Genomic DNA, 14,792 nt, shown 5'->3' with positions numbered 1-14,792 from the left:
CACTACATGATTCCATGTGTGTTATTTCATAGTTTTGATGTCTTCACTATTATTCTACAATGTAAAAATAATAAAAAATTAAGAAAACCCTTGAATGAGTAGGTATGTCCAAACTATTGACTGGTACTGTAGTCGAGTTTTACATGCAACATCACTAAATGTTGAGCTGTGGTAAACTTAGTGTGATAAACCATATTGTCAGTCACTCAAATCACTTTGGCTACACTCTAGCAGTCATGGTTTCCCGACATGGCTGCTCACACACAACAATCTCATTATTTAAAAAAGTCTCTGTGGCTTTTCACCTGTGTCAACTTTCTGATGATGTGTTTTTGATAACTCTTTCCGGTAGAACAGCTCTCCACAGACAGACTTGTTGAAGCCTCTCTCTACGTGAGTCCTCTGGTGTAACACGAGGTCATAGGCAGCAGGAACTCCTGTCCACAGCCAAAGCAGCGGTGAGACGTCGTGGCTGTGTTGTGCTGCTCCTGGTGTTGCTCAGGTTCTCCTGATGTAGAGGTAGTCTCCTCACTGCCGTGGCTGGAGGCAGGACTCATTCCTGTGGAGGAAAATAATAAGGATTTAGTAATAGAGCAAATAGAGGTAACTGCCAAAATAAAGGAAACACTTGAGTCAATTAGTATTCTGGCTACTCTGTTATGTTGTGGAGGTGCATTTCCTGGCATGGGTTAGGTCCAATCAACCCCTTAGAGGACAAGATAAACACCAATCAATACACTGCCATCTGACTGATACCGTCAACCTGGTTTGAATCATTTCTATCCAGATGTAGTGGTCTCTTCCAGGATGACAACGCCCCATCCACTAGGCAGGAGTGGTCACTGAATAGTTTGATGAGCATGAAAACGATGTAAACCACATGTCATGGCCGTCTCAGTACCAGATCTCAACCCAATTGAACACTTATGGGAGATTCTGGAGCGAGGCCAGAGCCAGCGTTTTCCCACCACCATCAACAACAACACACCAAATGATGGAATTTATCGTAGAAGAATGGAATGGTGTCGCATCCCTCCAAGAGAGTTGCAGACACTTGTAGAATTCATGCCAAGGCACATTAAAGATGTTCTGGCTCATGGTGGCCCACCTCCAAGAGAGTTGCAGACCCTTGTAGAATTCATGCCAAGGCACATTAAAGATGTTCTGGCTTGTGGCCCAACGGAATTAAAACACTTTATGTTGATGTTTCCTCTTTTTTAGCAGTTACCTGTAGGTGCATTACTATGAAGCGGGAAAGGGGGATACCTAGTCGGTTGTACAACTGAATGCCTTCAACTGAAATGTGTCTTCCGCATTTAACCCAACCCCTATGGTAGTATAGTATAGTGGCACCCATTTCCCTATGCAGGCTCTGGTCAAAAGTAATGCACTATGTAGGGGATAGGGTGCCATTTAGGACTAACCTTTGTGTTCTTTAATAGCATCATATCCCAGCCCCTTACCGAGTTGAGGATCCCAAGTAGCTGCTTCTTCACATTTAATAAATCCACCAACTTCCTCTCCTTCCTCCTCCTCCTCCTCGGTGTGACCACGCTCTCTCTTTACAGCGGATGTTTGCTGGTGTGCAGTCATGGTATGTGTCCCACATGGCACCCGGTTCCTTATATAGTGAGTCCTCTGGTGTAGCATGAGGTCATAGGCACCAGGGAACTCCTGTCCACAGGCACAGCAGCGGTGAGACAATGGGGCTGTCTGATGATTCTCCCGGTGAGACGTCGTGGCTGTCTGATGATTCAACTGGTGAGACGACAAGGCTGTGTTGTGGTTCTCCTGGTGAGACGACAGGGCTGTCTGATGATTCTCCCGGTGAGACGACAAGGCTGTCTGATGATTCTCCCGGTGAGACGACGGGGCTGTCTGATGATTCTCCCAGGGAGACGTCGTGGCTGTGTTGTGGTTCTCCTGGTGAGACGACGGGGCTTTCTGATGATTCAACTGGTGAGACGACAAGGCTGTGTTGTGGTTCTCCTGGTGTTGCTCAGGTTCTCCTGATGTAGAGGTAGTCTCCTCACTGCCGTGGCTGGAGGCAGGACGCATTCCTGTGGAGGAAAATAATAAGGATCTACTAATAGAGCAAATAGGTCAATAACTATGGTAGTATTGGTTGAGTTGATCCCAAATGACTTCCTATTCCCTTTATAGTGCACTTCTTTTGACCAGAACCCTATGTGCCCTTGTCAAAAGTAGTGCACTATGTAGGGAATAGGGTACCCTATGGGCCCTAATCAAAAGTAGTGCACTATGTCGGGAATAGGGTACCCTATGGGTCCTAGTCAAAAGTAGTGCACTATGTAGGGAATAGGGTACCCTATGGGCCTAGTCAAAAGTAGTGCACTATGTAGGGAATAGGGTACCATTTGGGGTCTATCTATTATGTTTTTAAAGGCATCCTTTCACCACTACTTACCGAGCTGAAGAGAATCCCAATGACCTAAATCTCCTTCAGAATGTATCAATCCACCTACTTCCTCTTCTTCCTCCCTTTTCTCTTCTTCCTCTTCCTCCTCAGTGTCGTTACACTCTCTCTCTCTCTCTACAGTGTGGGCAGTCATATTTTCCTGCTGAGTCAAGCCCATGCCACAGACAGGGCAGGAGTAAGGTTTCTCTCCCTGTGTGCACTACCAGGTGTAGCTTCAAGTTCTTCCTGGATGCAGACATCGGTAAGGTTTCACCCCTTGGTGGATCTGTTTGGTGTCTGCGTAGTTTATATGAGGTAGGGAACTACTTTCTACACTCTGCAACCGTGTGTCTTCTTGGATTTGTGTTGTTGTTGTTTGTGTCTGTTGTTCAGGTTCTCCTGAGGTAGAACCTCCTCACTGTCAGAATGAAGGCTGCAACTCTCTCCTGTGGAGATATAGGAAGAGTCCGGTCCGTCTAGCTCCAGTGAACATCATTAGAGGCCCAGTTCCAAATAGACCCTACACACTTGTTGAGATCTGATTGGTCGAAGCAGTATGGGGATGATTCCACCTGACCTGTCAGAGGACAAGGTGGAGCTTTTTCTCAAGTGGGATCTTATTGGACTATCAATGAACTAATAAAGCCATCTCTGTCTGCTCACTGGTTGCTGCTACAGCTTTAATGCTCTTGATTACAAAAGCAATGTCCACAAAGATGATATGCGTTCCAAATGGCACTCTGTTCCCTATACAGCATCAATGTATTGCACTAAAGGGTTGTCATTTGGGACGAAAAACCTTGGTCTTGTTTTCAGATTATCCAGTGTCCAGCTACATGGGACAACTATTGAAAGGCATTTGCACACTCACCAGTATTTCTCTGACCCAAGGTTCATGATCGTCTTCTGGCTCCTCTTTGAATACAATGTTAAAACTTTGGACCATCCGGGACCCTGGAGTCTGCTGCTCTGGTCACCATGGTACAGTCAGGACTCCGCCAATTTGACTGTTGGTGTTCATCAAACTATAAAAAAAGCCAAGGTGAGAGAGCACATCACACATTGTATCAAGAATTAAATTAAGCTTTGTTACAGTCCTAACAACTAGCCTAGTTAGGGTTGATAACGTATTATTTTGAGAAACTTGCTAACCGTCCTGACAACTTATCGACTTATTCAACTCTGACAAGTGAAGTTGCTTAGCTAACGTTAACGCGTTAGCTAATTTAGCTAGCTAGTTAACGTTAGCAAACAAATAAGTTTGAGTTTGTCTTCTCACCTCATGCATTGTTGAATGGCTTCAAAAATATCAAAGAATATGTTGTTGTGCCAGAGTTATTCCAGTCTCTTGCTGTGCTGTGAGGGAGAAATGTTAGCTAACGATAGCGCGCTGCTACAACTGGTAGTATTGTAGCCCATAAACTGGCAGAGGCGGAAATCCCGCGTTAGTTCCATACGTTAACTAGTCCAGCCAGTAATAATACTTAACGTTACCATAACCGTATCATAAATTATATCTGGTGATATTAGCTGTATGGAACTAGCTACAATGCTTTGAAGTGCGATAAATAAACTTTGTTTAACATCAGCTAGCTGCATTACTACTTCCGTGTTTGGTTTACGTCGTTTTCTTGGTGCGCCTTAGTAAATCAAAATCAATTTGTATTGGTCACGTGCACATATTTCGCAGATGTTTTCGCAGGTGCAGTGAAATGCTTATGTTTCTTGCTCGTGCAGTAATACCAAACAGTACAAGACACAAAAACCCAAAATAAAAATGTGGAAATTAAGAAATATGAGAACGAGCAATGTCCGAGTCTGGAATGTCAATGTATAATGTTGAGGTGTGTAGACAGTATATGAATAGAAAAGGTGTGTATAGCAGTAGTAATATAGCATTAGCCTTGGCTAGAATACAGTATATACATACAAAGTGGGTAAAACAGTATGTAAACATTATTTAAGTGGCCAGGTCGCAGTTGTAAATGAGAACTTGTTCTCAACTGGCCTACCTGGTTAAATAAAGGTGAAATAAAATTCAGCACAAAGGTAAGATCTCTCCCCTGTSTAAACTCTTAAGTGGTCTTTGAGAGAATCTTCTGAASCATACGTTTTTCCACAGYTGGGGCAGTGTGTGTCTATAAATGTTTTGGTACTTGATTTTGTTGCTTGAAACTCTTTCTACACACAGGGCAGCTGTAGGGTCTTTCTCTAGTGTGAGTTCTCTCGTGACTTCTAAGCCCATTTGAATGTAGCTTCCACGGACAAATCTCTTCCCACAGTCAGGGAAGAGGTAAGGCTTCTCTTTAATATGCACTAACTAGTGGTCTTCTAACTAGTGGTCTCCTAACTAGTGGTCTTCTAACTAGTGGTCTTCTATCTAACTAGTGGTCTTCTAATTGTCCTTTTCTCAGTGAATGGCTTCCCACAAACAGAGCATTGGTGAGGCTGGTTTTCTCCTTAATGAGTTCTCATGTCTATCTGTGGAGTTGGTAGGTGAGTCTTCCTAGCTGTGTTGTGCTCCTGGTGCTGTTCAGGTTCTCCTGATGTAGAGGGACTCCTCACCAGGAGACCACAACCTGGGGTTCAGTCCTGCATGGAAGAGGTTGAAGCTGAGATCTAGTTAGCTTTTTACATCAAACTGACACATTTCACAGTCTGTCTCAGAATAACTTAAATCAGCGTGAGATTATTATTATTCTTACGTAAAATGTGAGATGTGGAATGTCTTTCCATTGTTCGGGGTCGGTTCTTCTCACCTTTCCTTTCTGTGTGAATCCCCTCCCACACACAGAGCAGCAGTGAGGCTTCACTAACCTTCGTGTAACCTTAGTTTATATGAGCAGTTCTTCTCCACACGTTGAACAGTGGTGAGATCTCTTTACCTCCTCCCGGTGGTGGGCAGGTCATCTTATTGTAGAGGGATTCTCCTCAACAGGGTACAAACCAGGGGAGCTCTTCTGCAGGAATGAAAGACTCTGTGTGAGTTTACGAGTACTCGGTCAAAGGCCAGTGGTTACAATTGGATTCTCTACCCTTGTGCACTCGCACACTCCCCCTCATGTATTTAAAGGAATGGATTGGTGTAAAAGGAATATGGTGGAGACTCCCTCTAGCCATGCTTGCACCAATCCAATGGCTTTGAATGCATGAGAGGTCGTGACCAAGTGCACATTTCTGAAAGAGGGTAGAGATAGTAGTGCTGCCAGTGTCAAATCAAATGTTATTTGTCACATACGCCGAATACTACAGGTGTAGACCTTACAGTGAAATGCTTACTTTACAAGCCCTTAACCAACAATGCAGTTTTAAGGAAAAAAAGACCCCCCAAAAATAAATAAAAGTAACAAATAATTAAAGAGCAGCAGTAAGATAACAATAGTGAGGCTATATACAGGGGGTACCGGTACAGTTGTTTCTTTGATGTGAAGTGTTCCATAATGTAACGTTAGTAATGTTGAGCTGTGCTAAACTAAGTGTGAATAACCAGACTTTCAGTCACTCAAAACCACTTACACCTGGGTTGGGGTCAATTTGAGTTTAACTCAATCAAATCAGGAAGTAAACTGACATTCCAATTCAATAATTGAAAAAAAAAACATCTATTTTCAATGACTTCTCAATAAGTTGAAAAATAAAAGACTATAATAAAAAATAAAAAAATGTTTTTCCATTTTACATTCAAATCACTTCCTGAATTGACTGCCTTCAATTTAAATTGACCCCAACCCTGACTTACAGTCATGGTTTCCGTCACAGGTTCTTATAACCCAGAATAACATGTAGAATCTCACCTAGTCTAATTGAATAGGATCTCTGTGAGTTACACACAGAATAACATGTAGAATCTCACCTAATCTAATTGAATAGGATCTCTGTGAGTTACACACAGAATAACATGTAGAATCTCACCTAATCTAATTGAATAGGATCTCTGTGAGTTACACACAGAATAACATGTAGAATCTCACCTAGTCTAATTGAATAGGATCTCTGTGAGTTACACACAGAATAACATGTAGAATCTCACCTAATCTAATTAAATAGGATCTCTGTGAGTTACACACAGAATAACATGTAGAATCTCACCTAATGTGAAGAATTTATCTGCACTGTATGTGTGTTAGCTCGCTAGCCAGGCAGATTTACAGGAATGATTACATCAATTGTTTAAATTAACTAGACAACTTGTAAATGCAACAAGTAGTAATATTGTATGATATAAAAGCAGTCACAGCTTTCCAAGAAAAAAACCCGGAGACATTTATGGTCTGTTTGCATATATTTTAGAGARTATTTATACAGAACATTTGTATAAAACCTGTATAACAGGTATTTCTAATTATATGACCAATATTTTAGGTTGAATGTAATTTACGACACAATTTCTGATACATCACATGCCTTACTTTTATTTTCCTGCATCAGTAAAAGCAGGAAATGCATCACCTACTGCCGTTCATACCAATTAGACTGGTTTTGTATTTCTCCCTGACCAAGATGGCTGCCATTTTGGCTCCACTYTGGAACTTTGAGGGTTTATGGCATAGCCCCTCTTGTAATTTAATAGGATCTCTATGGCGCCAACTAGTTACCTACCTAGCTGACGTTAGCTAACCTCATGCATTGTGAATGGACTCGAAATTKTCTCGAGAAGGACGCTGTGCCTGGAGGGAAAGACAACAGGTGTCCTAACCAGAATGCTTCTTTATTAATCATGACATGGTTATTATCAGTGAGGAACATTTCACAAGMGGGCTACAAGTCACTGTTGATTTCTTAGCACCATCACAGCATTGATGAAAAATTGACCCCCCCAAAAAAGGGACACTTTRRCCCCCCCTTTCTGTTGATCATAATATGTTGATTGATGAGATGAGTGAGAATTAGCATAATTATCTTACTGATCAGAGATGGCGACAACACAGACACAGCTTCAGCGAGAAGAACTCTACCTACTAAGAGACAAAGTCGCGGTTAATTGTCATAGTACTGGCAGTCCTGCATCTCTGTATCACTCTCCATTTTAGGCACTTTCTTGGACATCTGAGCCCTGGATGAATGCTTTGGCCTGTCCATGGTGGTTAACTGCTTTGGCCTGTCCATGGTGGTTAACTGCTTTGGCCTGTCCATGGTGGTTAACTGCTTTGGCCTGTCCATGGTGGTTAACTGCTTTGGCCTGCCTAACTGGCGGGTCGGTCCGATGGGCTTGGCATCATGTGTCCGCTGGTGCTGCCGGAGCCCTTGTTTACGGACAAAGCTCTTGCCGCATTCGATGCACTCGTGGGGTTTCTCTCCTGTATGTGTTCTGAGGTGGACTTTGAGGTCAAATTCTCTGGAGTAAGTCTTGCCACACACYGGGCAGATGAGACACTTTTCTCCCGAGTGAGATCTCATGTGTTTGTGTAGTTCTGGGAGGTTTGAGTATTCCTCGCCACACACTAGGCAGCCGTGAGATGTGACGGCCGTGTGGTTCTCCTGGTGTTGTTCAGCTTCTCCCGARGTACAGGGACTCCCCTCACCAGTGGACCAGGAGCTGGGATAATCTCCTGTGGGAAAGAAACAGTGTGCAAATCTGAGCTGTTTCAGATATCCTATTTCCTAGTTTTAAAATGTCATTTAATGCCCTATTTGTTTTAATTCCACTTTGTTTTTTCTCTCTCTCTGTAGCCCACACACTATTTGTAGCTTGCAAACCAGGGTCCTACTACTTCCATTAATGTTTTACATGCAACATGTTAAGCTGTTAGGAGTGTAGGCTGTCGTCATCAATCATGATTAATCAATAATAATAAATCAATGACAGCATAAAGTGTTCTCACCTGTATGCACTTTCTGATGCGTTTTTAAATTTCCTTTCTGCGTGAAACTGATCCCACACACAGAGCACTGGTAAGGCCTCTCTCCTGTGTGTGTTCTCATGTGTCTGTCCAGGTAATATGTTTGAGGGAACTCCTTCCCACAGTCTGGGCATCGGTGAGTCTCCTTAGRTCTCCTCTGTCGGTGTTCAAGTTCTCTTGATACAGAGGAACTCYAGTCCCCTTCAGAACAYTGAAGCCGCTGATGAATCTTCAGYTAGCCTTTCTGWGTGAAACTCTTTCCACAGACTGAGCAAGGATGTTTCTGTCCYGCGTGCGACTTCTCGTGTGTTGTCAAATTTCCTTTTTGAGTAAAACTCTTCTCACACAGAGAGCAAGAGAAAGGCTTCTCTCCTGTGTGGGATCGCTGGTGTACTTTCAGTAATGCTTTATGAGTAAAAGTCTTCTTACACACACAGCAGGCATAAGGCTTGTCGCCAGCGTTTGTCTTCAAGTGAACCTCCAGAACATTCTTTGAAGAGAACTCTTGTCCACAACAGCAGCCAATCTTGTCATCCGGGTCTGTTTTAATCTGTTCAGAATGTTTCTTCTGGTGGTGGTATGTCAAACTACATTGATGCTAAGCCCTCCCACACTCAGAGCAGAGGTAAGGCTTCTCTCCTGTGTGGGTTCTCATGTGTATTTGTAGTGCCGATAATGTCTGGCAGTGTTTCCCACAATCTGGGCATGGGTGGGTCTTTTTCTGCCTCGTTCTGCATTTCATCTGGTGTTGCTCAGGTTCTCCTGATGTAGAGGGTCTCTCCCCGCCTGCAGAGTGATGGCTGGGACTCTCTCCTGTGGGGATGAGACAGGACAGATATAGTCAGTGAGACTGAGCAGGTTCTCCTGATTAGAGGGCATCTCCCCGCTGCAGAGTGATGGCTGGGACTGAGTCTAAGTTTACTGTACATACCTACTGGGTTTCTCCATTGTTTTACACCACCTCCCGTGCTACTCCCATTCTCAATTTAGGGCAACATACAAGACTGAGTCCCAAATCATGCCACCTATTCCCTATATAGTGCACCACTTTTGATTAGAGCCCGATGGACCTAAAGAGCCTGGCTCCAGCTACCCACCTGTATTATCTAGTTCCCAGTCTTCTTCTTCTTTGACTACGATATTAAATGTTGGTGTTTCATGTTGATGTCCAGACTCACAGTAACCCTCTCCTGACCCTGCGTGTTCTTTCTGATCACCATGGTTTCTGTCAGGACCCGGGGACACAGTGGGTTGGGGTTCAGTGAGCAGGATGGAGACGGCTGGACGGGTCTTCAGAATCCTATATGATGAAGAGTGACAGGCAGTTTTCACAACAAGCTTCATTATGAAAGATGGACTCAGCAATATGACACCATCCTTAACAGCAAGGCAATGTCTCTGCTTGTTATAGAAATGACCATTTCTCAGTAAAGAAACCGTTCCAACTAAATATACCTGGTTTAAAAACGATCAATCAATGCAAACCAAATTACAGCAGCTCATTTTCATTGGATTTTCATTTCACCTAGCTAGCTAGCGCTGGCCAGTTAGCTTATGTTAGCTAACGTTAGATACCTACTAGAAAACAAAATCACATCATCAAGCAACAACAACGTAGCTAGCTAGTACTGCTGTTGCTAGCATGCGTTGTACTCTACAAATACTGAGCAACTTGACTTGCAAGCTAGCCGCACCATTTGGTATAGCACACACGAGCAGTTTGCAGAGCAGAAAAGTGATGTGGCTAGCACACGTTCAGACTACTACCTCTTCCATTGTAAATCAATCCCTGAGCTAGCTAGCTAACGGATAAATTGGATATAAATCTAGTTTAGTTTTAATTTATGATGACTGCCAATGTTGTTGGTCGTAACCTCGCGTCTCGTTGGATGGAGGCTGGGAAATACCAACGCCTGAGAATATTTAATCGAAAGTTACTGTATTCTTTTTTACAAATAGCTATGCTAACGTTACAATGTACATTTAAATAAACTGGTAAATAACTGTCAAACTCTTTTGGCTTCGTACTTCCGGTTTAGGTTGTCTTTTGAGTGTGCATTAGCGCCGAAATGCGGTCTGGAAGTTAAAGGCAATAGATTACAGATCTCTTGCAGTGGTGCAACGTACTTAATTAAGTCAAAAATACTTTGAAGTACTACATAAGTAGTTTTGGGGGGTATCTGTACTTTACATTTTCGACAACTTTTTACTCCAAATAATGTACTTTTTACTCCATACATTTCCCTGACACCCAAAAGTATCATTACATTTCGAATGCTAGCAGGACAGGAAATGGTTAAATTCAGCATGTATCAAGATAACATCCCTAGTCATTCCTACTGCCTCTGATCTGGCAGACTCACTAAACACAAATATATTGTAAATATGTCTGATGTTGGAGTGAAACTCTTGAGTAAATGAGTAATACAAATTATGTTATAGGATGCATTTTCCTGGCATGGTTTTGGGAACGCTGCCTTGAGCACGTGTCAAACTTATTCTGCGGAGGGCCTAGTGTCTGCAGGTTTTCGCTCCACCCGTGTACTTGATTGACGAATAACGGTCACTCTTTAGTAAGGATCTCTGTCTTAATTTAAAGGAAAACAACAAATACCTGGAAACACTCGTCCCTCATTAAAGCCAATTTGAGTGATCACGCTAAACCAGGGCTCTCCAACACTGTTCCTGTGGGTTATAAACAGGGCTCTCCAACACTGTTCCTAGGGAGCTACCATCCTGTAGGTTATAAACCAGGTCTCTCCAACACTGTTCCTGGGGAGCTACCGTCCTGTAGGTTTAAACCAGGGCTCTCCAACACTGTTCCTGGGGAGCTACCGTCCTGTAGGTTTACACCAGGGCTCTCCAACACTGTTCCTGGGGAGCTACGTCCTGTAGGTTTAAACCAGGGCTCTCCAACACTGTTCCTGGGGAGCTACCGTCCTGTAGGTTTACACCAGGGCTCTCCAACACTGTTCCTAGGGAGCTACCTCCTGTAGGTTATAAACCAGGTCTCTCCAACACTGTTCCTGGGGAGCTACCGTCCTGTAGGTTTACACCAGGGCTCTCCAACACTGTTCCTGGGGAGCTACCGTCCTGTAGGTTTAAACCAGGGCTCTCCAACACTGTTCTGGGAGCTACCGTCCTGTAGGTTTAAACCAGGCCTCTCCAACACTGTTCCTCCTGTAGGTTTAACCAGGTCTCCAACACTGTTCCTGATACCTCCTGTAGGTTTAAACAGGCCTCTCCACACTGTTCCTGGGGACTACCGTCCTGTAGGTTTAACAGGGCTCTCCAACACTGTTCGGAGCTACCGTCCTGTAGGTTTAACAGGGCTCTCCAACACTGTTCCTGAGATACCATCCTGTAGGTTTAAAGCAGGCCTCTCCAACACTGTTCCGTCCTGTAGGTTTTTTCTACAACCTTCATGTAGCGCACCTGATTCTAATAATTAGCTGGTTGATGAGCTGATTCTAATAATTAGCTGGTTGATGAGCTGATTCTAATAATTAGCTGGTTGATGAGCTGATTCTAATAATTAGCTGATTGATGAGCTGAATCTGGTTCGTTACAACTGGGGTTGGAGCGAACGTATAGGAGGGTTGCTCTCCAGGAACAAGGTTGGAGAGCCCTGGCTGAACCCGTTTCCTTTATTCTGGCAGTTACCTGTAGCTATCTGACCGCTTCTGAAATCAAATGTTTTAATACCCCTTTCTGTTTGCAAACATTCCCCGCAAGTTGGTGGAAGAACAAGGGGGAGTTCTTATAGAATGCCAGCAAAAAAGCCTCTATTTACATGTTGCTTATGAGTGCATTTCACACTACTATTGGTTTATACTTGGATTTTAAGGCTCGTATGAATGTCCTGCTTAATAGAATGTTTGTGTCATCACAAATCAACTGCATTATACTTAAACACGTAAACTTCAACCAGTAAAATGTTTTTTGGCTAGCTTTTGCGACAGGCCATAATCAATGAGCGTTAGCATTCCAGCTAACAACTGCTACATCCAAATAGTTATTTTGCAAAGATCACAACCAAATATAATCTTAGCGACTGTTCACGAAAGAATGAAAACATCATTGTAACTATAAGAACCCCAAAAAGTGTATTTTGTTTAGAAGTAATAAGAACGTCAATCTAGCTATGTTGAATGCTTTCTTACTGCCGCCGAAAGAGTCGCGCATCTGTGACGTCGGTGTGTCGTGTCCTGGATAAGGGTAATAAAGGAGAGACGTTTTTCCCCCAAATGTTCATTCATTGGACCATGGCGTTATTGAAATGCAAGTAATTTCTTAGTATCATGATAGCTTCAATAAGTAAAATAAGATATATGAAATAAAATGCACAGGATACATAGTATGATTATCTTACACAACACAGTGGCTGTATTGTACTGACCAACAACACACACACAAATACGTGAGTGCATACAGACATGAGCACACACCAAAAGAAGAACGATTCTGTAGTCATAAGAGGCATTGTGGTGTCCAAAATAGCATCCTATCCCTATATAGTGCACTACATTTCAGCAGAGCCCTTAAGGTTCCCATATGGGCCTGGTCAAAAGTAGTGCACTATATAGGGAATAGCGTGCCATTTGGGATGAAGATATGGACCCAGCCCCATGTTTAAAGGTGCCAGTACTGCCAGTGTCCTCTCTCCATCTGCGGTAAGGGCATGAGTCTCTCATATTTCATTGATGTATGTATTTTTTGCTTAGCTCTTCCTACCCTGGGTGATTGGTTAGACCTTCCACTACTAGAGCCCACCCTGGGTGGTCTGCCTAAATGGCGGGTCGGTCCCATGGGCTTGGGAGCATGTGACCGCCGGTGTTGTTGGAGATTGTTTTTCCGGACGTAGGCCTTCCCGCAGTCATAGCACTGGTACGGTCTCTCTCCTGTGTGCGTTCTGAGGTGGACTCGGAGGTCGTATTCCCGGGTGTAGGTCTTGCCACATTCAGGGCAGAGATAGTGTTTTTTCTCCCCTGGGGGACATGGTGGGTTTCTGTGGTGCCGGGAGGTGGAGGGATGTTTCCTCCCTCTGTGCTGACGGGAGGTGGTGGCTTCCCTCCCTCTGCGCTGCCGGATGGTTGTGGGTTTGTGGTGCCGGTGGGTGTTGGGTTTTGTGGTGCCGGTAGATTGTGGGTTCCCTCCTTGCCAATCTGATTCAGGCAGCGTTGTGGTTTCCCAACATCATGTCTGTTGTCCGAGGTTGTTTCGCTGCTTCTGAAGAGTCGTCCTCATGTCCATGTCAGGCAGAAAACTGGGATCCCTGCCTGCATGACAGACAAAACGGACGGAGAGACAGACACAATGCAACAATGTTTATTGTTAAGGTGTGGATGAGTATACTAAGTCWTGGTTTACATGTTGTTTTAAACAACATGGTTTTGATCACTGACAGTTTGCTAGTAGTCCATCAGGATGTATTATTGGTAAAGGAGGACACTCACCTGTGTGCACTTTAAAATGCGTTTTGAGATTYCCTTTCTGGTTGAASCTCATCCCACACACAGAGCACTGGTAAGGCCTCTCTCCTGTGTGTGTTCTCATGTGTCTCTCCAGTTTGTTTGCTTGTGTGAACTCCTTCCCACAGTCCGGACACTTGTGAAATCTCTTTGCTCGCTGTCGTTCCTCTCCCCCAGAACAGTTGAATCGCTCGTGGGTCATCAGGAGTCCTTTACTGATGAAGCCCTTGCCACACTCAGAGCAGAGGTAAGGCATCTCTCCTGTGTGTGTTCGCTCGTGGACTTTTAACGTATATTTACTAGAGCAGGTCCGTCCGCACACAGAGCACAGGGGCTTCTCCTCGGTGTGTGTTCGCTCGTGGGCTTTCCAAGCCGGTTTGTGATAGTAACCCTTGCCACAGAAAGAGCAAGAGTAAGGCATCTCTCCTGTGTGGGATCTCTGGTGTTCTTTTAAYGATTCTTTATTGAACCTCTTGCCACACACACAGCAGGTGTAAGGCTTGGCTCCAGTGTCCGTCTTCAAGTGAACCTCCAGAACGCACTTTGAGGAGAACTCTTGTCCACAGCAGCAGGTCATCTTCTCATTCGGGTCTGTTTTAACCTGTTCAGAATTCCTCTTTTGGTGGTATCTCAAACTACATTGATGAGCGAAACCCTTCCCACACTCAGAGCAGGTATAAGGCTTCTCTCCTGTGTGTGTTCGCTGGTGTGTTTTCAAAGCTTGTCTAATAATGAACGTTTTCTCACACACAAAGCAAGCGTAAGGCTTCTCTCCTGTGTGGGTTCTCATGTGTATTTGTAGTGCCGATAATGTCTGGCAGTGTTTCCCACAATCTGGGCATGGGTGGGTCTTTTTCTGCCTCRTTCTGCATTTCATCTGGTGTTGCTCAGGTTCTCCTGATGTAGAGGGTCTCTCCCCGSCTGCAGAGTGATGGCTGRGAMTCTSTCCTGTGGGGATGAGACAGGACAGATATAGTCAGTGAGWCWGASTCAGGTTCTCCTGATRTAGAGGGYMTCTCCCCGSCTGCAGAGTGATGGCTGGGACTGAGTCTAAGTTTACTG

The 14,792-nt window shown here is 44.1% G+C and overlaps 2 protein-coding genes across 7 annotated transcripts in view; both read right to left on the bottom strand.

Annotated features, from left to right (window-relative positions):
• Positions 1–10,490, bottom strand: part of LOC112078248 (zinc finger protein 239) — a 19,284-nt gene extending 8,794 nt beyond the window's left edge. Inside the window, exons 1-5 of one of the 6 annotated variants that reach the window (XR_011478531.1) lie at positions 9,357–10,267; positions 8,242–9,072; positions 7,038–7,968; positions 3,291–3,444; positions 306–559 (exon numbers count right to left, since the gene is read on the bottom strand). Coding sequence is in view for 1 of the 6 variants with exons in the window: in XM_070441992.1 (XP_070298093.1) it covers positions 7,397–7,968; positions 8,242–8,341 (672 nt within the window). In the remaining 5 variants the exon portion in view is untranslated. Of the gene's footprint in view, positions 1–305; positions 560–1,939; positions 2,061–3,290; positions 3,445–6,811; positions 7,015–7,037; positions 7,969–8,241; positions 9,073–9,356; positions 10,268–10,287 lie in introns of those variants that run through there. The other 5 variants (XR_011478532.1, XR_011478533.1, XR_011478535.1 and 2 more) reach the window with 5 other exon arrangements.
• A 2,451-nt stretch (positions 10,491–12,941) lies between these two features.
• LOC112078247 (zinc finger protein 782) lies at positions 12,942–14,770 on the bottom strand. The gene is made up of 2 exons (XM_024144539.2): positions 13,716–14,770; positions 12,942–13,538 (listed from the first exon to the last, which is right to left on the bottom strand). The coding sequence occupies exons 1-2, from the start codon at positions 14,605–14,607 to the stop codon at positions 13,456–13,458; spliced, it is 975 nt and encodes a 324-aa protein (XP_024000307.2). The 5' UTR covers positions 14,608–14,770; the 3' UTR covers positions 12,942–13,455.
• Between the last annotated feature and the right edge of the window lie 22 nt (positions 14,771–14,792).

Source organism: Salvelinus sp. IW2-2015, unplaced genomic scaffold (genome assembly GCF_002910315.2).
Source record: "Salvelinus sp. IW2-2015 unplaced genomic scaffold, ASM291031v2 Un_scaffold5446, whole genome shotgun sequence".
NCBI classification, from domain to species: domain Eukaryota; kingdom Metazoa; phylum Chordata; class Actinopteri; order Salmoniformes; family Salmonidae; genus Salvelinus; species Salvelinus sp. IW2-2015.
This window is presented reverse-complemented; position numbering and strand designations above follow the sequence as displayed.